General features: G+C 35.5%; 1 protein-coding gene across 7 annotated transcripts in view; it reads left to right on the forward strand.

The window, feature by feature from the left end:
• The first annotated feature begins 5,453 nt into the window (after positions 1–5,453).
• The window catches only part of PHOT2 (phototropin 2), a 249,196-nt gene continuing 229,391 nt past the window's right edge, over positions 5,454–25,258 (forward strand). For 6 of the 7 annotated variants that reach the window (XM_090019848.1, XM_090019847.1, XM_090019846.1 and 3 more), the window contains exons 1-5: positions 5,454–5,612; positions 7,492–8,310; positions 12,675–12,857; positions 14,625–14,716; positions 14,807–15,083. In XM_090019848.1, coding sequence (XP_089875974.1) covers positions 7,541–8,310; positions 12,675–12,857; positions 14,625–14,716; positions 14,807–15,083 — 1,322 coding nt within the window. In that variant the 5' untranslated portion in view covers positions 5,454–5,612; positions 7,492–7,540. The remainder of the gene's footprint in view (positions 5,613–7,491; positions 8,311–12,674; positions 12,858–14,624; positions 14,717–14,806; positions 15,084–25,258) is intronic. The other variant, XM_090019849.1, reaches the window with a different exon arrangement.

Raw genomic sequence — 25,258 nt, forward strand, 5'->3', positions numbered from 1 at the left:
CAGAGCACAATTTTCTGCTCTGTCAACAGGACTATTTTGATCAATGATTTTGAAAGTTCTAAAACCTTAATCAAAATCAAAATAAATTATGAAAAATCTGGGTGAAAGGTAATATGTATAAGAATATTCTGTAAAAAAGGATTTTATCAAAAAAAAAATCTGTAAAACTTAAGAAATTCTCAAAATCAGGATAAATTTCTGCAATTGACAGGATTTGTCTGATATTTTTCCTAAACAGGGTTCAGCCCCAGAATATTCTCAATTTTATTACGATGAATTTTGCAATTCTATTTCTTGGACTGTGTTTCTGAGATGTTGGGGCAATTCCAATAAAATATTGAGAGTGAAATTCGGTCTTTGTGATTTTTGGTGGGTTTTTCAAAATCGGGTTAATAGGGATCCAAACTTTTTTTTACAGTATGACATGGGTTGGTGCCTAGTTGTATTTTACTTTGTGCAACATATTTATTGATGCTTAAATGCGATATTGGGCTGATATGCATGTTAAATGGAAACATTTCATTATTGATTGAATTAGGCATGCATAAATATGAATAATTAGCCTACATTGACTGTGTAAATACATAATAATTGCATTATTATATCAATTATATGATAGAGACTAATTGAATACATGCATAAAGTGCTATGAATAATGTTGTATATAAACTCTGAATGTGGTTGTATGTTTGCATTGGCACGATTAATAAGCGAGTTAATTAAGAAATCAAAATAAAATCAATTCTCTTATGGTTTATTGAGAGAGTAAGCCTCATATTGATGGTTATGTGGGATATTATTTTAGCATGAAAGGTTGCTTTTGCCACCCATCTACATGACTCGTAACCGGTGGAACTACCATGATTTATTCACGGTGTAGTAAGTAAGATTCATAAGGAAAATCTGATATATCGGGTTGCAAGAGGTTGGGAACTCTCTCTAAAATTATAATTTCTTCTCTCGAGTAGTTACAGTTGGAGCATCATGTGGGCTAATAAGATACAATTGCTTGAAAATAAAAACCTGGGTCCTACCTCCATACTAGAAGAGTTTATATTGTACCCACAACCAGATATTGGTAAGTGAAACAAGAATGTGAATTACATATAGATAGAATATAATATGCATCATTTAAGCAAGAAAAGAATAATTGAAGATAAAAACTTATTCATGCATAAAAGACTCGCAACATTGAAATGGTAAGTTCATGCATTTTGTAAATATTCATACATGTATATAAATTATTGTATTGATGCAAATCTTGGCATGAATGAATGTGCATTAAATTGAACTGTTATTTTGTTAACAACATGATTTTTATGTTATGTCTGCTAAGATATGTGTTACATAATTAATATATGAGGTTGTGTTTGAACGTATTGTGATATCACGCATTATGCGAGTATGTTATTGCCTACTCAGACTCGGGTTATCTGGTTCCTTTACTTATAAATTTTTTAGGTTATAAGAAGGTCGAGTGATCCTACATTCTTCAGATGTTCTTGGACTTTGCACACTGCCTTTCGAGGTAGTGGTTTTGATTTCTTATGTTTAGAGGGTTTGGTTGGCTATGACATTGGATTTAGGAATGGTTCCATAACTGGATGATTGGATAATTTAAACTTTATTTTAGTTTAATTCAATTGATATTGATGTACTCTAATTTCTGCATTTTAGTTAGTGTATGGTTTGATATAGTAATTGTGATAATCCCGATTTGTATATTCCACTGAGTTTTAAAAAAAACATTTACGAGAAAAATCGATCTATAAATCAGGGTCATTACAGTATGTGATCAAGATTTCCTCCTGGGTCGAATAGGGAGTTGAAACATACGTCATCCCTTTTTACAATTTGAAAATTATAACATTTGAATTTTGAAATTTGTCTATTTTAGTTGTCATTCACGAAAAACCCTTCAACAAGGTAAACTTCACATAATGTTGGTTTGTTTGAGCAGAGAAATTAAGGTAATAACTTGACCCTCAACTCATCACTCATCGAAGGAAATGACTCAGCCAACTCCCCTTTTAAACTAGGGAACACTAGACTTTTATTGTCCCTTTTGCCCAGATGTGCACTGGCTGCTACAACTTCAGAACTCAAGATTTTTGCTTCTTTTTGTGAAGTTACAAAGTCCATAGGAAGGGTGGTTGCGACCTCCTTTGTGGGCTGCAGGTTGAGGTAGTGTGCACTGGTTGTGGGGTATGCATCAACAAGGAGATCGAGGACTGCCTCTAGATTTCAATCTATGAGAATTTGATCCATCCTCATATATTCATCGAGAATGGTTACTTGCACATCCTCCTCCTTCCAATTGTCTTGTTCCTCCTTATGAATGTCAACACCTCCGATAGAAGATTATAACTCCTGTCGGACGACACATATACCCATTGAAGTTGCATCAAGTCAAAGTTTTATTGAAGGTTGGCTTCAAAATCATCCTTGCAAACATAACCGACTTTGGTGTTGGTCCTCATGGTGAACTGGTTGGCGATTTTGCGATCCATCACTGGAGTTGATTCCCAAATTGTAGAGGAACAAATGATTGTTCATTGTAATACCAATTTGTGTGTTTCTGATGTGTGGGGGCCATCTTTAAACTAGGTTGCACAACCTTCCAACACAAAAAATAAGGAAAGTCACCCCTCATGTGGGCCAACTAGGAAAGTTGGTCCTCCTTGGTTACTTTGAATTTAGGCCAAATTCGATCTGTATAAGGACACCAAAATGGGTTAGATTTTATTTTTGGATTGGAGCTTGACCTAAACCCAGGCCAAACACTATAAATAGAGGTCTGGGTCCCCTTTTAAGATTTATGTAGTTTGGATTTTAAAGTCCATCTCTCTCTCTCTTCTCTCTTTGGTTCACATGAGAACCAGGCCCCTTCGATTGGTTGATTGCCTTTTTCAAAAGTCCATGCTATTTGGCGGCAAGATCTGTACGATCTTGATTTTTTGGGCAACGTTATTGCATTGTAGATCTTGTGTCAGTACTCTAGAATGTGTCAGACACTTTTCCAACATACTACAGACCTCTATGTGACCCTAGACCCTGATCCAAGACTTAGCCAAGCTCTCATCTATTTTTTGGGATTGAAAACCTGAAACTGCACCCCATTGTTAGACTGGACTACTCGATTGAACTATTTTAGTAACCCTAGACTGCCAATAACCTTTCTCATAGTCCAAAACCTATCCCAGACCTCTTCACACGTCTTTAGACCTTCCTAGTTTCCCTAAACTAGGTCCTGCAAAATTTGGATCAATACCCTAGACTGAACCCTTCATTGAGCTCAAATTGCACCTACTTGGCTAGCTAATTGACCTAGTTTTTTTCTGTATCTCTTTTTCTGCAATCACGAAAAACCTATGACCTCTTCCCCACCATGTCAGCAAGGGTTTTGATCCTAGGACACGTAACCCATAGGCCCTAAAGCCTAAGTCCAGCAGGTTCAATCCGCTTGAGTCTGTCTAACTCTGCTTAACGTACTCGTCTATCGCAAGTTTGGATGTTCTAATCGGGCCCTCTTTTGGTTTCAACTCTGGTTCGACCAACCCAAACTCTAAAAATCTGAAGGGTACAACAAAAGCTAGTCTGAAAACTACCTTCAATAACCCTAACCTTTATTCAATGCTTGCGCACAATCAACCTTATCCCCCATCACACTAATTAAATGCTTGTACGCAATCAACCTTAACCCCATTATGTCAACACAAAACCACTAAATATTATATAAAGGACAATCAAACAAACATAAATCATCTATAATACCAACAAATATATGTCTATGAAAAAACCTAAATAAAGTAAACCCTAAATGATAAATCTGGTGCCCAATTTTAAATAAAATATAAGAAAGCATACATAAAATATTTACAACTATAAGGTTATTAAATGCTCATATTTATAAAAAAAACTTGAGAATAAAGTATATATTTTTTGTATTTGTGTATATTACACACATACATACTACATATATATTGTTTGTATGAAACTCACATTTTGACCTAACCTGAGAAGTCAATGAAAAGCATACCACAACTATTAATGATACTGGAGAAGTCGTCGGAATGCTTCAAAAAGATTTCATGAGAATCGCTGCATGGAGAGAGGAAAACGAGCTAGGGTTTTAGAGGAAAAAGAGTTAGGGTTCTAACCAGGAACAAATGAAAAAACCAAAAATTATAACTACAATGACTTTATATATGAATCAACAAGATTGTGAATGTATGTACATCCACAACAGAAATTTGCAGGAATTTTATGCGAACGTCTTAGATCATTTGTGAAAGTAGTACCGTATTTGCACCAGTCATATCATAGTATGAATGTCGTCATACATTTGCTAACCTCCTTGATGACCAGTCACCTAAAATAGCTTCACATGGGAGGTCGCGAATGCTGTATTATATATATATGTGGATGTCTCCACACATTTGTGAATATCACTTACTTAAAGGAGATTCATGTGGTAGCTTGTGAATGTCTTTTTTACAAGCTTGCACATCAAATTCAAACATTGAACTTAAGCAACTTGATTTGATAGGACCCTTAAGTTAGGGATGTCACTGGATGGGGTCTAGGCTGGATACCAAGCAGACTGACTCCTAATTCCGCAAATTCAATAGGTCCCTTCAAGATGTAAGAGGCTTAATTGCATAAGCTCATGTTTGGTTTTAACCAATATCATAGATATTGGCATAGAGATTTTTCCAGAAAGGGAAAATCATGAAAAAATAAAAAAATTGGTTTTTTAGGAAATTTAGATAAAAAATTAATATCATATATAGAATTTAAAAATATGTAAATATGAAAACAAAACGTAATAAAAAAATGTTGTTAACATAATGATAGAAAATGACATCTTAAGAAGGGGTGATATTATGAAAACCTTTCAATTTTCCAGGATTGTATTAATCGTCTTCCAAAAATTATCACCAATAATTGTGACTGTGGTTTTTAACATATCCAACTCGGACGAAAATCCCTGTATCTGATTAAGATGTAAATCTGTCCGTGTTAAAAAGTCAGACCCAGCCGGGTTAAAAGAAAAAAAGAGTCGGATTCGAGCTGATCAACTCCGGCCCGTGCCGCCCAGCGATTGCCCACTTCCAATGATGTCCGAACCGTTTACATCTCCGAAGCCGAGTTAACCAGCACCTACCGATACGTTTTGGGTGTCTCGAGGCTCGTCACAAGCACGAGTCGGTTGATATGGCTGGCACATCGTAATTTATGGACATAATGAGGGGACTTCAGCACATCCCGCCCGCGCGGCAAAAGGTGAAACAAGAGCCCGAAAGGCCCTCCACCACCTCTTTCTTGCATGCAAGACCAAGCGGGGATCGAAGGAACGGCGGAGGTGTCTCCAGCTAGTGGATCCGACGGCCAGCGTTCATAGCCAATGAGTGAGAGTTGGACTATTTAGCTACTCTTCGTTATCGCTTCTCAACCCTGTAGTTTAGCTAAAAGATCGCACACACACACTCTCTGTCTCTCTCTCTCTCTCTCTTTACCGCTATTCGTTTCTTCGTCTCGAAAGAAAAGCAGGAGGAAGACGTCGATTCTCTCTGTTTCGGGAAGAAAGAGTCTCTCCGCGACTACGCTCTGTAAGTACTTCCGTTTCTTGAGGAAATTGGTAAAATTCTCGCTAGATGAAGCTTGATGGTAGTAGAGTGATAAGATTCGAGTGTTACGTTAGTGGAAACGGAGAATCCATGAAGTAACTACGAGAATTCCGAGTTTTCCTATCGGAATTTAAGTTTTCTACGTTTCGTTTTCGGAGGAATTCCTGATTAGTCATGCTATTTCCGGAGTTTGGCGAGAATTCCGTTATCCCGATGCTTTTCCTGCATTTCTCTACTTGTTCTTTCGTAGGATTCGTCTTAGCACATGCTTCAATTTGAGGCTAGTTTTGATTATGAGCTCCATCTTATGTGCGATCTTCGCATTATCTTTTGAGAATCATAACGGCGAGTGAACGAAGTATAGTTGCTTCGGATTAATTAGGTGACCTTCTACGGCATTTTAGGTTTCTTTTATGGACTTCGATCATCTTTCCCATGATTTCAATTTGTCTCTTCTATGCGGATGTTTTTTTTTTGTAAGTTTGCTTTGGGTAGAGTTAAACGTGAGGTTGATTACCAATAATTTAGTTTCATTTTGAAATTCTCTGTTAAATCTAAAGTGTCTTCCCTGATTACTTCCGTAGAAAGGCTAGAGTTTCACTTTAATTTAGTGTATCTGATTTTTTTACCTTTTCCTATAACATGTATACTTTTAAATCATTTTAAAAGTTTTTTTTAATCTTTTGATGATCTCATTTGCTAAACTGTCGGTCGCAGCGTTCTTATGATATACTTTAGTCTCATTTATGGGATTAATGACTATTCTTTGTAGAGTTATCTAATTGTATGCTTCAATTGACACGCAGCTAAACCTGAGTAGTCTTCTCGATTCTTTTCAAAATTTCCTGCAGCATTTGGAGATTCTTGCCTCATTTTCTAAATCATTAAATGGAAAAATTCCAATGAAACTTTCTGAGTTTATGCATTTAGGTGTTGCCGGTCTCTCACTTGTCTTTTCCTGTATCAAGAAGCATGGTTTCAGCCTCGTTCTGGTCACAATCTTAACCTAGGGAAATGTGTTGATATCTTTCAATTAGAAATTAGATCAGAAGTTCATCCTCATTCTTCTCAGAAGAAATTTTGACAGTTGGAATTATTTTAGCAGGAAACCAGTTTTTCTCTGATCACTTTGAGTAATCTTATTCATGATTTTTTGGCATTTTATTTTGCACACTTGAAATCATTTCTGAATTTCTTTAGGTCTGTCTGACTAGTGGATCAAATCTGGATGGGCCGCCACTAAAAGAAAAAGAAAAAAAATCTAGTGTCAGAATAACTCTATGGCCAAAGCTTCTGTGCAAGTTTTACTGCAAAGTATCAAGTTTTAATTATGCTGGAGACATGATATAATTTGTCAATGGAAGGATCGCAATGTTTGAACATAAAATCATGAAAATATATTTGCTGAAACATTTCCAGACCAGCTAAATTTATCTTTGGTATGCTAGGAATATTGATTAAAGTTTATTTCATAACCTGTTTCAAATTTCCAGAGTGGATGTTAGCTCTTGATTTTTTCGGTGAAAGAAGTTGGTCAGAAAGTAGTGCCTGAATCTTTCCCTTACCTAAACTAATAACAAAAGAATGGTAAGGGAATCTTTCTTTGGTTGTGAAACATGAGCACATATGAATATTACTATAACTTACAAATTAGATAAATGAAACAAGAAAGAGTCCATATCTTCAAGTCAATTTTGTAATTGTGAGATATAACATGTACCATATTCAGTTGGTGCCTTGGTGCAGTTATTGTAGACATTATATATTCTTTTGATTGCATGTTTTTCTTCCCTGATAGTGACATGATTGTAACAGGTGGAACAACTGATCCTAATTGAAAAGCTATTATTTGTTTCTGTAGGAATTTAACCATGCTTTGAGACTACAAACCGGGCTTGGAGCAAATTAATATGGACCCTTTAAAACCGAGGCCTTTGAATTCTTTTGGGGGCACATCTTATGAACCATCAAAGAAGGATCTGTCTGCTACTATTGACCAACGGAAGTCAATTGAAATCTTCAATCCAAAGAGAGAGTTTCCTTCAGATTCAGGTAATGATTCATCAATTTCAAGCTCATATGTATATCCAGGGGAAATTGTTGAAACTACAAACCTTTGTGGTACGCTTGAGGGGGAGCAAACATCAATGTCTGGTAGATTCAGGGAACCTGTTGATAGGTGGATGGCATTTTCTACAGAAACCCATCAAAGCATGAATGAAAACCCAATAAAGGATCAGATGGATGATACTCCTTATGGCAAAGGTTTTGTAGAAGGGGAAAATGGAGGTGGCTTTGGGCAGACATTCAATCGCCTTCTCTCTCAGGTAGAGGGTGGCAGTATCTTAAGCGGAGCTGGCATGGCTGAAAGAGCTGCAGAATGGGGATTGGTTATTAAGACGGATCAAACAGTAGGTGTCAGTCAGAAGTCATCTGGGGAGGATTTTCAAACCACAATAGAAAAACCAGTAGATTCTAGCAGGTCATCTAGAGAATTGAATCAGGGAGGAGAATCAAGCTTCTCTACTGTCCCTAAAGAGTTAAAGGATGCCTTATCCTCATTACAACAAACTTTTGTTGTGTCGGATGCAACAAGATCAGACTGTCCAATAATGTATGCCAGTGCAGGATTTTTCAGTATGACCGGTTATTCACCAAAGGACATCATTGGGAAAAACTGGTAATTACTTTATTGATTGAATCTAACAGATTTGTGCTAGTATTTTTTCGTAGAAGGATATGAATAAATATATTCTCTTCATACTGAAAATTTTCTTTGCACTTGACAACACCCTTCATGCATGTTAATAATATTTGAAATACAGAATATCAATGAGATAGTCTTCATGCCTTTTTCTTTTGTTGAATTTTTGTACTTTTATGTGGACTTCAAGACTTCACAACATCTTCCTTAAGGATGTACATGTTCCTACATCTTTCATCCTCTGTGAATGTCTTCTTTGTGAAAAGATTCTTCACATAAACATAGTTGGTGGTAAAGTGTATGCTAGAATTAGTGTCATCCACAAGTTTAGAAACTGAAATTAAATTCTTTTTTATATTGGAAACTGTCCTTTTTCAAATCCTTGAACTCTGATGTGTTCTGGTTTCGCGGCTTGGCCTGGGTTAGGAAAATTTAGGCAATGGGTAGGCTCGGTTAGGTTAAGGACTAGGTTCAAGTCAAAACCAGGTTAAACTTTGTCAGTCAACTGATAGGTTTTGGTAGCAAAATTGGTACACCAAAATGGAGTAAAGGAAAAAATCCCAAATTTGGAGGGATGCTTCCAAACACCTTAATGGAGGTACGAACCAAGTTTTAGGCTTAGGCGATACTGGGACATGTCTGTACGAATTTAGGAACGGGACAAACAGGCAAGACAGGGCAGGGTATGGTTCAGCTTGGTTTTCACAAAGTTCGGGAGAAAATTCAGTTCTCTCAAACTAATGCACAGAAAATTATCAAACTTTAGGGCAAGGCAGTAGACACATGGAAGAAGGTCCTCTTAAAATATCAGGGCCTAACTTTATTGGGTTCAGGAGATACGAGCTCGAGAACATGCGACAGAGATTAGGGTTTTGCACTGGGTCGGGACTGTGTTTTGGCTCAGACAAGTTTGGTTATAAAATCTGGATCTCACAATTGGGTTGGGGTAAAATACTGATTTTTGAAAGGTAGGCTGGGAACACGCAGAAGAACATAGGGTTAAAGTTTCAGCTTTAGATCAACTCTGGTTTGAGAGATATGACTGACGCAAGTCAGGCTGAATTCTGAAGTTAATTGCAACAAAATTCTGACCAGACTTAGAGGCTACTTAGGACAAGTGGGTTTGGGCTAGGTTCAGTGGTTGAGATTGATTTACTATGCTTGGGCTAGGTTGAGCTAGGTCTGCTACAGGTTCTTGGTCAGTTGAGGAAGGTTTGGGCTCCACGAAATGGACTAGAAACACAGGGTATGCCATCGGGGTTGATGCAGTCCGCCCAAGGTTGCCAGACTAGGACGCAAAAGCGGGAAATGATGTGGGAAGCGAGAAGCGATGCATTTTAAAATGTATAGGAAGCGAGAAGCGAGGAATAAAAAAACAATATGAGAATTGAATGAGAATTAAAATGGAACACAAATAAAAACTAAAATAAAAGTGACTATTCTTAAATTTCCTGATTTTTAGTGTAAAAAATTAATTTTTAACAAAATAAAAAAATTATGACTTCAAATTTAGAGAAAGCACATGGAAGTGAGTGACAAGCGTGAGAGGAGACACATAAAAAACATGAAAAGTAGAGTGAAAGAACATATAAGAAGAAAAGACGAAGTGTGTGGAAAGCATAGAAGAAAAGACCCTTGGGCTTTTGAAGCGAGCTTCCTACCTATCTAAGAAGCTTTCGATAACTCTGAGTCCATCGAATGTAGGTAGATCTTGGTTGCGGTCTTGGTCTACGTAGTGAGCTTCACCACAAGGGTCCAACCACTGAGTTGGTTCAGGAACAAGCCTGGAGAGAGAGGAAGAGATGAGTCAGGGGTAGGACTCGCAATGGGGGAGAGAGAGACAGAGAGAGTGGGCCACGCCCAATAGAGAGAGAAGAGACACCTAAGAGAGGGTGTGAGTTAGAGAGAGGGATGCAATCCATGATTTTTCATTGATTTCTTGATAAGGCTAGAAATGAGGCCTATATATAGGTACAAGAGAGGCTCTTAAAGCCTTCACAAATTACAAAGATGAAATATAAATGCAATCCAACTTTTAGATACAACCTACTAAACTTAAATCCAAATTTAGGTAACACCTACTTGAGACTAAGCCTAGATTAGAAAACACCTACATAGCACTTAACTTAGGCTATTATTGGACATCACCAACTTTTAAATTAGCTACACATCTTCCCAATTCCCAGAAATAGGAAGTCACCCCCTATGTAGGCCCCACCAACTTCTTCCCTTAAATCAAGAGGGGTGCCCCAACTGTGGGTACCACTTGAGCTTCAATGCCATGATGAAACGACACACCGGTTTTATTTTTTTGGCTGCAGAGATGTTCACTAGATCTGTGTGCCACATACCAGAATAAATAATCTATGGCAAAAAAAAAATGATTTCCTTCCCTTTTATTCTTTTTTGGAATCTCCTTTTGCTTCCGTTTTTTAGGAGATCTAGGGCAAAGATAGGGAATTCGATGGGGTCAGATCTGATGTGTTCCCTTGTTTTTTTTTGGTACATCAGATCTGATCAGAGAAAGAAAGAAGTATATATGTAAATGAGAAATAGAAAAAAAAGGACGTCCTTTTGTGTTTCAAGATTCACAATTAGATCTGATCTAATATTGATCAGATCTAACACAACATGGATAGATAAGAAAGAACAAGGTCAAAATGATAGATAGAGGAAAATAAAAATGGGTAACGACTTTTTTTTTGGAAGAGGGAAAACTGGAACAATAAAGACGTGAAGGCGAAGAAGAAAGAAAACGATGAAGAAGGCTAAGAAGAACCTGTATGGAATCAGCAGCCTTGATTCGAGAGGGTCTTATCCTTGCCCCGCTCTGATACCATGCTAGAAATCGATCTGGAAGACGTACCCTGCTATACACGTTAGAGAGGAGAAAGTCGGAGAGAAAAAAAGGAAAAGCAATAGGGTCGTGCTCTCTAGGTCACGCCCAAGTGAGATTTTATATATGAAATAATCCAGGGGACACAAATTCCACTCTATACAGCCGTGAAATACAAACATGCCATAATACAGAACAATTACAGAAATGCCCCTGGGACGTCTATTCTTAACATTATCCACGTGTATCTCATACGTCTTCTTCCTCTAGATGTGACTATTTCCTGAGTGTGGTTCCTTTTTAAATCCTCCATCTCATCTTGCATTGCTTCTCTCTAATTCATATGCTTCATGGCCTCATCACACATCTATGTATTGGGTTTGACTCAGAACTTTGACCACAAAGGCCTTAAGTGGAGGTGTAAGTTACAGAATGACAAAGAGGGTGAGAAATGTAAAGTCTCTTTCCTTTTCTGAGAGTAATTGGATGATCCAGAGATAAAAACACTTTTAGTCTAGTTTTCATCATGACTAGTGTTTGGGCCCGGTTCTAGAGAAATATATTCAATCATGGTAGTTAGAGGATCTGGCATCACAACAATCTTTTCATCCCTTGAAAAGATTTTGACTTGCTTAGACTTTTCTACTCTACAACTATCTTGATGTTCTTAACTACTAGTTGTAGTTGTTAATGGCAAACATACACTAGGATTAAGCACACCTTCATGGGGCTTCTCCGCACTACTAAAATATTTCATTTTTTTCGAATAATATGATAGTCATATATCTTAACTTCTTCACTGGATCTTAACACTTATATCTTTTCTGGGTAGGAGAGCACCCTAGAAATATTCACCTGACAGCTCTAGGATCAAGTTTGTCTTTAGAATGAACAAACACATGCACATATGATAACACAACCAACGATTTTAAGGGTAACATGAAACATCTTGATTTTACTGTAATTATAATATGACTATATTGTGTTGTCATAATATACATTGGTAACAGCTAAATGCTACTGTGGATCTTATTTCTCTAATGACACATGCTACCTTAAGTAAGTAGTTTAGAATATGAGACTGTGTATTAACTATTTTTTCTATTTCCTTCAATGTGTAAATTGTAATTTTCTCCAGATCTAGCACTGTGCAACAGGTTTGAGTGAATGGAACATATGATTTAATTGTCCAATGTCCTTCATAGCTTGTACTCAAAATAAAACAAAGAAACAGTGATGGGAAATGTAAGAGGCATCCGTTGCATGGTGTTTTCTTGTTTTACTGCAATAACTAAAGCATTCGGTCACTTTGTCCTCGAAAATATGTACTAAAATGCTATTGCATATCATTGGTTTTTATCTTAGCTTGTATGTGGGTATCCGACATAGGGAAACTACCTCCTATTTTTCATGTTACAAAGTGAGTAATAATATCTTGTTAAATTCATCACATTGCATTTGTATGTCGATACGTTATCATAGAGCTGTCTCTCTTTCCTTGCAGTCGTTTTCTTCAGGGGCCAGATACCGATCCCATAGAAGTTTCAAAAATAAAGGAAGCTTTGAGGACAGGGAGAAGCTACTGCGGGAGACTGTTGAACTACAAGAAGGATGGCACTCCTTTCTGGAACCTTCTAACAATCACACCTATAAAGGATGATGCTGGGAAAGTTATTAAGTTCATTGGGTGCGTTTGAATTAACTGTATGTGTCTTAGTATTCATTCATTTTCTTGAGCCATCTGCTAGGGCAAGATGTTCCTCATAGTCTGTTCAGTTAAGCTGGGTTATTTCACAATTACCTGCTACCTTTGGTGCATCTTACGTATCAAATTTGTATCTCTAGATTCATACAGGTCCATCTAGTCAATGGATGCTCTTTTTAAACTTCACTTCAAACTGTGAAATTTGACCTTGAGTACATATAAATAATATATGATACATATGGGCGGTACACTAATTGGACACCATGTCTCCTGCCAACGAAGTTCAAACAGTGATCTTTGTGTATATTTCAGTTCATGCTTAGAGATGCAGTTTCTTAGTCATTTCTAACGTAATAGATAGATGCATCAAATGAAATTGCTTGAATTAATCTACATTTAGTTCATATCTTAGTTATTGAGTACATCATACATAATGTCAATTAGAAAATGATTTAAGATATCTTCTAATAATCGTTTTTCAAGTACTTGCATACTTCCTCAACATTGAAAGTAACTTTCTTTGGTATATAATAAACAGGAACCAGCTCGGACAACAGAATGGAGAATAACCACAGTTTCAGGCTTGCAGCTGTTGGCCATGTTTATAACTTGATGTTGAGAACATTTTTCTCTTAAAGACTTGGAAGAAATTTAGGTGTCGTAGGATACATATAATTGTGCTTATAGATACTGGTTAGGAGTATGGTTTATTTAACTAGAACCTTTTCCATATTTAACTGGAACTTGAAATTGCATTATGACACATATGGTGAGTCAATTCTCTTGAGCCCTATAGTCTGTGATGTTGTGGGCCATTACTTGCACATTTTCTACTTTTTCTTGAGGAAAGTGAGGGCGCATTTCTGTTCAGAATTTTGGAGGGTCTTATAGAGATAGAAGATCCAATGGTTTTATATCTTGTGGGAGATTCATTGCTATCATGGTTTATAGTTCTCTTCTTTTTGCACTGTATTGTATCAATCAGGCTGATATTCATGTTCCCATGAATCTAGAGTTTCACGATTTGACAAATCAATTGATATTGATTTTCATCATGTTCTCTTGCTGTACTTATTTGAGATCATGTTTTTTGCTTACCTTTGCCACCATGGAATGGCTCATTGAGTTGTTCACCAGGACTGAAGAAGCTCATTGAGTCATTCACTAGGACTGAGTTCTTGATGTTTTCTGGTTGGTGCCTTTAGAGTTTCATGGGGAGTCTGAAATGCTTCTTCTCTCAATAATGGTCATGGTCATGTTCTGTGAGCTTATGTTTTCAAATGGATCTACATGCTAGCAAGAACATTCTCATTACTTTTTTGAACACAACATACTGATGGAGAACAAAAGCTGTTCTGGTCATAGTGCATGTAGCTATTATTTCTCTATCTAGGGCAAAGGTGTCTCCATATCCAATATCACAACCTGAACTGAACTTCTGATGAAACAAACAATATGTCAGAATTCCTTTCAGCATAATCATTTCACTCCATTAAAAAAAGAAAATGATTAAGCATGTCATTGAATAAACAAAACACAAATTTTGATTCATATCATGATCTCTGTGGATCGAGGGTTGAATTATTCTAGTCTTTCTAGATAAAAATGTGATGCTTTTATATTATTCTACTTTTTTTCTTGGCTTGTCTATTTTGGAAATTTATTCATGGCGGATACCTTTTGTTTTAAGATTTTACTATTTATATTGATGTCAAAATGCTCAAATTGTGTACGCAATCTTCAATGCAGAATGCAGGTTGAGGTTAGCAAATATACAGAGGGATTGAATGAAAAAGCTTTGAGGCCAAATGGATTGCCTAAATCTCTTATTCGTTATGATGGTTAGGATTTTTTTTGGAAACTATTTATTATCATTTGTAATTGTGTTACCTTTAATTTTATCTAAGAGTTATCCTTTTTCTTGCCTTAAGCTCGTCAGAAAGAGAAAGCCCTTTCTTCAATTACTGAGGTTGTCCAGACAGTGAAGCATCCTCGTGCTCATATACAAACAGTTGATCATGAGGTTGAAACTAAAAGTCAGCTTCTTGCGGATTCATTTCACATCGATTCAGTAGGGAAAAAACCAATGGAGGACATAAAAGAAATTAGCCCACAGAACAACCAAACTGACATCAGCCCTGATGCATTCAGAAGCAGCAGCAACATTAACAAGAATTCTAGAAAATTAGAGAGAGATTCCCTAAAAGGGTAATGCCATTCTGGATCACTCTGCTTTTTAATGCTTCTGCTGTTGAGTTATCTGTCTAAAGATTTTCAACAATTGAATGCATCCAATCATTTTCCATGCAAAAAATTTTCAACAATTGAATGCATCCAATCATTTTCCATGCAAAATCTAAGGTTAGTTTCAACTTGGAGAAGCTTAATTTCATTATTTGTTATTAAGATCTAACTTTGTAAACAAACATCCTGATTTTATCTCATAATCTTTACTTCCGATACTCAAAAGGGTGCTATGGTACTTTGACATACATTATCTACCAGTATCTAAATTAATAAAAATCTGCGGAGTTCATCTTTAAGCTGTCAATTGCTGAAAAAAAGGTGGTATCATATGATCCCAAATCTTATTCTCTGTTGGTATATTTCTGTTTTATTTTATGGGTTTCCCTGAACTTGTTGGTGGCATCATGAACAAAGGATATAAAGAAACATTGTGCCAATAGAACCTGTGGGTTTCAGTAACTGCCACCCTAGTAATTCATTAATATCTGCCCAGAAGATTGCCATTTGGCATTCAACCGATTGTTCTTGCATATGTACGAATTCTACAAGCCTTAATCAAATTCCACGTGTAAAGAAGTAACTCTAAGGAAGAAGAGGGAAGAACATGTTGAAAAGCTGCCTACACTCATAATTGTTTGTGGGACACCTTCTATTGATGGGTGTTATATTTAGTGTATTATTGCTATGCATACAATAATATCTCTGCAAATATTACAATTTACAATGTAAACTAAATGTGTGTGAAATTACAATATGGCCATTAATGAGTCCCTTTTAATTTGAATGACCAATATTCCCTTTCTAATGAGTTGAATGACAGAGCTGCTAGTTGGGTATCACTTCCTATCAGTAACTTGCCACAAATTTCAGAAAATGTTGTTTTGTGCTACATTGTGGATACAATTTATGTCATGAAAAAGGGACCTGTTACTTATTGCTATGGCTTTTCCGCCTTTAAAAATGACGTGGACATTGTAAATCAAGTGCAGGATATCTGTCATTATTTTATCCAAAATAATCTCTCTCTGGGCTTATTCTTGTGGGAGATACATAAGAGAACTAAACGTTCTGCATGCATCTCTTCATTTCTACAGAGCATCTTTAAAATTCTAAAGAAAATGCAGGAAAGGTTATCAAGAATGATGTGGCATTTCCTTTGAAAGGGATCTTGTGGTGTTAGGTGTATTTGGTTTACTGGAGACAAGTCACACTTCCAATTGATCTAGGTGGTCTTGGCATTATTAGGCCAAATCTTATGAATAAAGCCTTTCTTTGCTAAATGGTGGTGGGATCTGTATGCGAAAGGTAAACCATGGACTACATTATTAAAACCCAAATACGATGTTGGATTATTACTAATATGTGGAATCACTGTTGATTTAAGAATAATGGTGTAGGTCCCTTTCAAGGATCTTAAGGATGAAGAATTTACAGACTGGTTTGACATGTTGAGCAAATTATCCCAATCAAAACTTGAAGAGGCTGATGATGGATTGGTTTGGAGATGCAACAAGTTGGGAACCATCACAGTAGCTTATTTTTATCATACACTGATTGAACTGAGCGGTGCATGGTTTCCTAAATATTCCATTTGGACATTTGGACCATCTCCTAGAGCTAAAATATTTGATTGGATCCAACTTGAGAAAAGGGGTCTTCAATTGGCTAATTATTGCATAATGTGTTTCTGAGAGGATGAATCAACTGCTCATGCTATGTCTGTGCCCCTTTTCTCAGTGCCTATCTAAGCTTGCCTGGCATGAGATTTGCTTTTCGAGAATTTGGATTGTTAACTGGAATGTCCTAAAGTGATCTGTAAGAATAAGAGATTGTGTTTCATATAGAAATGGTGGTTTCCATGAGCCTGGTGGTTCACTTAGTTGGGGAGGATTTGGAGTATATTGAAAGAGAAGCATTTGAAGCTTGAAAATATTCATGGACTGATTCAATCTGTGTTGTTGGATGTGCAACTGTGAGATGGCCTAATTTTGGTTTAGATTGGATAGGTTCCTGTAAGATTAGAGGTTATCTAATCTGACATATCTATTGTATTTGTGAAATTATGCATTTCCATTTGTTTCATATAATTTACTTTCTGTCCATACACACACACATACATATATATATATATATATATACATACATATACATATATATATACATACATACATATACATATATATATATACGTATATATATACATACATATATATATATATATATATATGTATTTCATATTTTCATTTTTTTTTATAACCAATGATATTATTATAATGGGTATGCAGGTTTCAAATCTAATTTGTTCAGTTTTTTTCTTTCTTAGTTAGTGACTTCATTTTTTTTCAAATTACTATGTTGTTTGTTTAGGGAACCATTTAAAAACGGGGGTCTTTATTTTTGCGTGAAATTGAATCACTTTTTAGTTATCCACTACCGGTCCCAAGCCCGGATAAAGGAGGAGGGTTGCGGTAGGCATGTGACAGCCAACATAAAAACTTAGTCATACCCTATGAATATGAACCAATATGAGAATTTCGTTGGGGCGTGTGAACACCTCAAATTTTTCAAAGTTTTGTAAAAATGACCCTTTTGCCCCTAACCCCGTTTTCTGAGAAAATCAAGTCATTTCTTCAGATTCTCTGAATTAAATTCCATATTGATGTATTCAAAATCAATTCCGGATCCAAATCCAGTGTTTTAAAATCCAAATTTCCTCAAAATCCGGATCAAAGCCCATTTCTGAAATTTTTTTTCTCAAAATAGCTTTTGAATTCTCAAAAAAAAATTCTTTTTGTAAATATTTTTGCAAAAACACAAAAAAATTATTTTTAAATCTTTATTTCCTCGTAAATCCTATGATTTTATTCTAAAAATACAAAAACATGGAAAAACAACACACAAAAAAAAATTATTAGAAAATTTATGTGAAAAACGAATGGTTTGAAGCCTTTTTAAAGTTGATTTCCCTAAAAACCTCATCTTAAAACATTTTACAAAAATTTCCTAAAAATAAACCATCCTTTTGAAATTTCCAAAAATTCCAACGGTTTGCCGTTGCAAGGAACCACAGGGAAAGGCGATGGAGGGCATTGCCTCGATCCTCTTCCTCTCCCGTCCATCTCCAAACCGCCCTCTCGATCCTTCTTCTCGAGTTATATAAACAGCACAAGGGTCGAGTCCTGGGAATCAAGTTTTCATCCCTCAAAAGTCCCCTCCTTCTCTCTTGCCTCAGTTTTCCTCTGAAGAAGACTCCCACGATCAAACTTCCTTCCCTTCCTCCTTTCTTCATCAAGTGAGCTACGTCCCCGCAAGCAAAGGGATCTCTTCCAACTCCCTTGAAGGAGCATCACCTCTCTCTTTCGTCCAGATTTTCACAGAGATCCGGAAATATGTGGAAGATATCATTATTTGGGGTTGTACATTTGATTTTATCCATTGTAATAGTTAGGTTGGAATAAGAATTTACATTTCCTGCTTTAGGTAGAATGAATGAGCATTATAAAATATCATGAAAATGTTTGTTTTCATGCCTTTTTGCCTTTATTTCTCAAAATTCCCACAATGGTGAAACACGAATGGCACGTGCACCATTTCATAAGAGGTAAGTTAATTCTAAGTTGATGATTTACACCAACGGCCATAGTCGGGGTGTAAACAAGACTTAGTATTTTTATCTTTTATAAAATAACATTGGATCTACATTGGATCCTTTTCAAAAATCATCATATTTTTCAAATATTTCACCTTTTATCAGAGTTTAGCTTAGAATTGATTCAATATATATACCAATGGCCATAGTCAGGGTATATTGAGAATTAATTTCATTTTAAATTCTATAAAAGCACCAAAAAAAGTATTTCATTCTCCATTTGAATTTAGATATGACTATTATATAATACATTCAATGACCATAGTCAGGAGTGTATTATATCATTAATCTTATTTAAATTCATTTGAAGAATGAAATATGATTTTCAAATCCAATTTCAAATTTATTCAAATTCATTCATCATATAGGATAGAATTGCATCATATTTTCAAAATTTCCTTTTCAAAATTCCAAGTGATTCTTCTTTTTCATTTCTCAGATCAAATCTTATTCTATCTCATTTCAAGATTCAAAAATTCAATTTCAAAGTCCAATTTGACTTTAAAATTCCAAAATCATTTTATATTCAAACTTCAAATTTTCAACCCGATTCAAAATTCAATTTCAAAGTTCAAATTAACTTTGAAGTTTCTGATTCATCTTCAAATTCAAAAAAATCAAGTTTATCTTCTTATCTTCAAATTCAAGTTTGAGATTGATTTTGAATCTTGACTCTTCTTAAATTTTAAATTCAATATGGGTTTCCAAAATCCAGATCCATCTTCAAAAGTCCTATTTGGACTTTCAAAACCCAAATCCAAAGTTAGATCAACTTGGATCCAGATTTCCAAGTATGAATTCAATTCCACTTCGGATCTTAGACCTCAGATCCACACTTCATCTTAGATTTCAAACCTCAGATCCAATTCCATCTTTAGGATCCAGAGTTCAAATCCACCATTGGGTCTCAGATTCAGATCCAAATTCCAATTCTAGGATCCTGAACTCATTCTACATTGGATCTTAGATTACAGATCCAAATTCCAATTCTAGGATCCAGAATCCAATTCTACTTTGGATCTCAGATTACAGATTCAAATTTCATATAGGATCCAGAATCCAATTCTACTTTGAATCTTAGACTTCAGATCCAATCCCATTTAGGATCCAAAATCCAGACTTCTACTTTGGATCTCAGATTACAGATCCAAATTTCATTTAAGATCCAGAACCCAATCCTACATTGGATCTCAGACTTCAGATCCAATTCCATCTTAGGATCTAGAGTTCAATCCTATCTTGGATCTCAGATTTCAGATCCAAATACCATCTTGGATTCCAAATCTTGAATCCAATTCCATTCAAAATTCCAAAATCCAAATTCCACTTAGGATCTAGATCCCCATTCTACTTTGGATCTCAGACTTCAGATCCAATTCCATTATAGGATCCAAAAATCCAACTTCATCTTGGATTTCAAATTAAAGATCCGAAATCCATTTAGGACCCAAAATTCAACTTTACTTTGGATCTCTGACTTCAGGTCCAAATTTCATCTTGGATTCCAAATCCTGAATCCAATTCCACTCAAAAATTCAGACCCCAAATCTCATCTTGGATTCTAAATCTTGAATCCAATTCCATTCAAAATTTCAGATCCAATTTCATCTCAGATCTCCAATTCTTAAATCCAATTCCATTCAGAATCTCAGATTCAAATTCCATCTTGAAATTCCAACTTTTAAATCAATTTCATTTCTCAATTTTATTCAGATCTTTTCTTCTGATTTCGAACTTCAAAGTTAGAATTCAATTCCATTTTCATTTCTATTTTGATTCGAAGTCCATTTATGACTTTGAAAATTCATTTTTTCTTCTTTTATTTCAAAACTTCAAAATCATTTTCCAAATCCAGATTTATTTTCCCAAGCTCTTGATTATTCTAAAAACTTAGAACTTTAATCTTAAGTTCTAAGTTAGAGAACATTTCTTCACTTTATCTGATTCACTTGGAAATTCTTCAAAATATTTTCAAAAAAAGAGCATACATCTTTTGCATTTGCACAAGCATGATTCATTGTGCATTTTAGACTTAGGATAAATACTTAGATAATTTCTTAGCAAAGCAAAAGGCATTAATTCGACCCTTGGTTCGATTACCCCTGGTAAAGGCGTCAGGAACGGTCAAACCTCGTACCGACGAGCGGATCCCGTCTCCCAGTTTTCCCACAAATATTTCAAAAAACGGAGGCGAGTTATTTCAAAAATATCTTCAAAATTAAGGTCAAGTGAGACCCGCAAAAGAGTTCCTCTTCTCTTCTTTCTTTTTTCTTCTCTCTTTCTTTCCGTCTTTTATCTTTCTCCCTTCAAAAAGGAGGAAAATAAGAGGTTGAAAGGAAAAGAGAAGGAAGAGAAAGAAAGAGAATATTACGAGAGGAAAAATTTTGCGATGACCACAGGGCGTTCCCTACTGAGCGACGCACTGTACTCTATAGGCCCGGAGGCAGTGATAAATGGGCAAGGGTTGCTAGGTCGTCGCCCGGAAGCGACACGTCACACCGGCGCCCGGGTGTGGTGTCAAATAGGCAAGGGTTCCCTCACTTTGTTGGACGGGTGGGGGTAAAGAAGTTAGTCCAAGACCATAAAATTAGGTTAGCCACTTGGAACATAGAATCTTTATCTGGTAAGTTGGTAGAGTTAGTAGATGTTATGTGTAGGAGAAAGATTGATATTTTATGTTTACAAGAGACCAAATGGGTATGTGAGAAAGCAAAAGTGATAGAACCTTGGAGATATAAGATTTGGTATACAGGAATAAATAGGAATAAGAATGTAGTAGGGATTGTTATGAGTCGTGAGTTTATAGATAATGTAGTTGAGGTCCGTAGGAAGGGTGATAGGATTTTACTTATTAAATTAGTATTAGGTTCAGAGGTTATTAATATTATTAGTGTTTATGCACCTCAAGTAGGTTTAGATGATTCCATTAAGCGTCAATTTTGGGAAGATTTAGATGGAGTAGTACAAGGGATATCTTATGGAGAAAGGCTTTTCATCGGCGATGACCTTAATGGGCATGTAGGCATTAGTAGGGATGGATTTGAGAGTATCCATGGAGGCTATGGTATAGGAGAAAGAAACGAAAGTGGAGAAAGGATTTTAGATTTTGGTGTGTCCTATGATATGATCTTAGCAAACACTTGGTTTAGGAACAGAGAGTCTCACCTAGTAACATTTAAAAGTGGAGTTAATACGAGTCAGATAGATTTTTTCCTACTTAGAAAGAGAGATAGGGGTTGTTGCATCGATTGTAAGGTTATACCGGGAGAAAGTGTTGTTAGAAAGTGACTTGGAATACATTGGGTTCAATAATGAACCCATACTTATGCACGTGGAGTGCAAATATACCCATTAAAGGGAAACAACATAAGCACATAATGTGCTAACACATAAAACCCATAAAAAGGGAAAAATATGACATAACGTCATAAGTTGCATATCATTGAAGAATAATGGAGAAGGGGTAAAAACCCCATTACAATGGAGCATAAGCTCCCTCTAGGATAAAGAAATACAAAGGGGGAGACCCCTATTTATAACACAAGAAAGGAGCCACCTAGGGGGCTCCCAAAGGAGTCGTTGGGAGCCCCCAACGGTCACATTTGTGACCGTTGGGGGCTCCCCAACGACTCTTTGGGGAGCCACCCAAGGTTGCGCAAACCACGAAAAAGGAAAAAATAAAAAATAAATTTAAAAGGAAAATTACAAACATATTCCCAATAGAATATGCGTAAAATAGTGAAATGTCTAAACTACCCCTATGCCTATAAATAGAAAAATATGTATTTTATATATATAATTAGGATAATACATATGCATATATACCATATATGAATATGTATTATGCTTTATATATATAAAATATATATATATTACAAATGTTGAATGATACATTTTAACACCCCCCCTCAAGCTTTGCGTGGGGGAACAAAAAGATTGAAGACGGCAAGAAGGAGAATCTCAAAGCTTCAAGAGCCTTCAGTACGAATGCCATTGTAAATGTCTTCCTCCAATGTCTTTATCGATGAGCACCTTCTATCCAAGGTACTTCTTTTCCTCTTATCTTCAGGATCCTGAGAAAAAACAACAAAAGAACAAGTAAACAATATCTTTGCACTTTACTCAAAAAAGAACATTCCTAACAAGGTGCAAAAATTTATGCATAATAAGATGGTTACTTTAGCATGAACCGAAGAAATTTAGAAAACCAAAAGTTTCTAAATCATACATCATGTTAAAACAAAATGAGCGGAAACAAAAAATATGTAAAAGTAAATTGCAAGAATGCATAATGCATTCATAAGGTCCACCATTGGACAAATATAACCCCATAATGGGGAATAACAAAATGGTCCACTAAGGGACACCACAATAAGCCTACGAAGAGGCATGATATACATAAACATTATTGAATGAGGGCCCAAAAAAGCCATAAAGAGCATATGCATATACTTATCATGAAATGAATTAATACTCAAAGAACTCATTAATGATCATGCTTCAAACATGTAATGAAGTGCCAAACAAGAGAAACAAAGTCTCCAAGCATACTTTAGGCAAAATAAACCCAAGAGTTCACAAGGTTTTAAAATCATTTATGAAAGACATACTTAATACACATTTTGCATATAAGGGTGGAAAAAACAATAAGCACTTAATATATAGATTAAATGCTAAGAAATCAACTTGATATGCATATCAAAAATATGATTTGCTTAAAAAACACAAGTCATGAATGAAATTTTGCAAATTTCAACAATAGTTTATCCATTACAAACATCTTCCTCATTAGTCCTCCAAAACCCATAAATCAAGTGTATAAGCTACTAGATCAAGAATATAAAGCCATTAAAGGCCAAAGACACACACAAAGGTGTGTAAAAGAACCTCTTGTCTACATATAATAATACTTGAAATAAGTGCATCTACAACAAGAGCAAGAGAATACATGCCAACATGGACTAAAAAGTATCTCTTGTCTACGTAAAAATACACTTAAAACCAAGTATGTTCAGCTACTAGAACAAGAGTAATAAGCCAACCATGGGCTAAAACACAATCATATCTTGTCTACATAAGATGACACTTGAAATGAGTGAAATAAGCCAACCATGGGCATACATCTAAGCGACTAGAACAAGGACACAAACGCCAACATAGGCTAAAAATCACACACCATGGTGTGAATCAACGTGCCTTGTCTACATATAAAAACACTCAAGTCAAGTGTGTTCAGCTACTAGACCAAGAGAGCAAAAGCCAACAAAGGGCTAAAAACACACGAAGGTGTAATAAAATTCTTGTCTACATATGATGACACTTAGATAATGGGCATAAAAGGAAAAGACTTTTGAGGTAATAAACTTGTAATGAAAATAAACCTCGAATGAAACAATATTCCTTTTAAAAAAAGAATACTCATAATAACATTTTGGAATAAATGCAAGTAAAACGTATCTTCAACAAGATACTACAACCGATAAAATAATATTCTTTAGAACAAATGTGTGAACATACACACCAAAAACACTTATGAAAAAACACAAGAACACATGTGCACAACGAGCACAAAATACGGAATCACAAATGTGCAAATGCACTCATAAGATTCATAAACAAATAAAAGGTTGGGCTATAATCCCAAAACATCTTGATTTTAAATGTACCTTAAAGCATTTAAGGTTTCAAATACCATATGTCCATCACATTTACATAGAAGCATCCATAATATCAATGGCATAAGAGAAAAAATGAGTGTCATACTCATAATTAGAGATCAAATAACAAATCATTTGAGTCCCAAGGTGCCCATAACTCACCTTAACAACCATCTATAATATGGAAGGTGGACAATCTAAAAATGATACAACACGAGGTGCCCATAACTCACCTCGACAAACATCTCTAATATAACAATACTAAGGCCAAATAAATGATGCATTAAATAACATGTGATGGACAAACATAAATGCCACAAAAGGGCAATAAACACATAAGGAATCATTTTCCAAATAAAAGTTTTTACAAAGAGGACCGATTAACCAATTGAATCAAAGGTCCAATATAATCCATCAAAACAATTTTGCATAAACACGAATTATGCTTAATCTTCAAAAGAAGTCTTGTACCAAAAAAGACTTATTAAGCAACAAACACAACAACATAAAGAATTCATCAAGACAATCAAGCTTTTAATCAAAGAAATCATAAGAACCGTAATGGTTCACAAAGAAGGCTTTAACACAATACTCAAGGAAAGAATATTCAAAAAACACTTGAAAATTTATAGATTTGGAATTAAATCCCATACAACAATTTTAAAATATTCTTTGATTGTGATGAGATATGCGGACACATACAAAGTGCTATAAGCACTTACAATGATTTAACAAGAACTCAATATCTAAATTCATTATATTTTTCACAAAAAGAAATGTGCATAAAGGCTCCATAATGCAAAAAATGTCTACGAAGAGACAATACACAT

This window comes from Nuphar pumila, chromosome 10 (assembly GCF_984573655.1).
Source record: "Nuphar pumila chromosome 10, dmNupPumi1.hap1.1, whole genome shotgun sequence".
Taxonomy (NCBI): domain Eukaryota; kingdom Viridiplantae; phylum Streptophyta; class Magnoliopsida; order Nymphaeales; family Nymphaeaceae; genus Nuphar; species Nuphar pumila.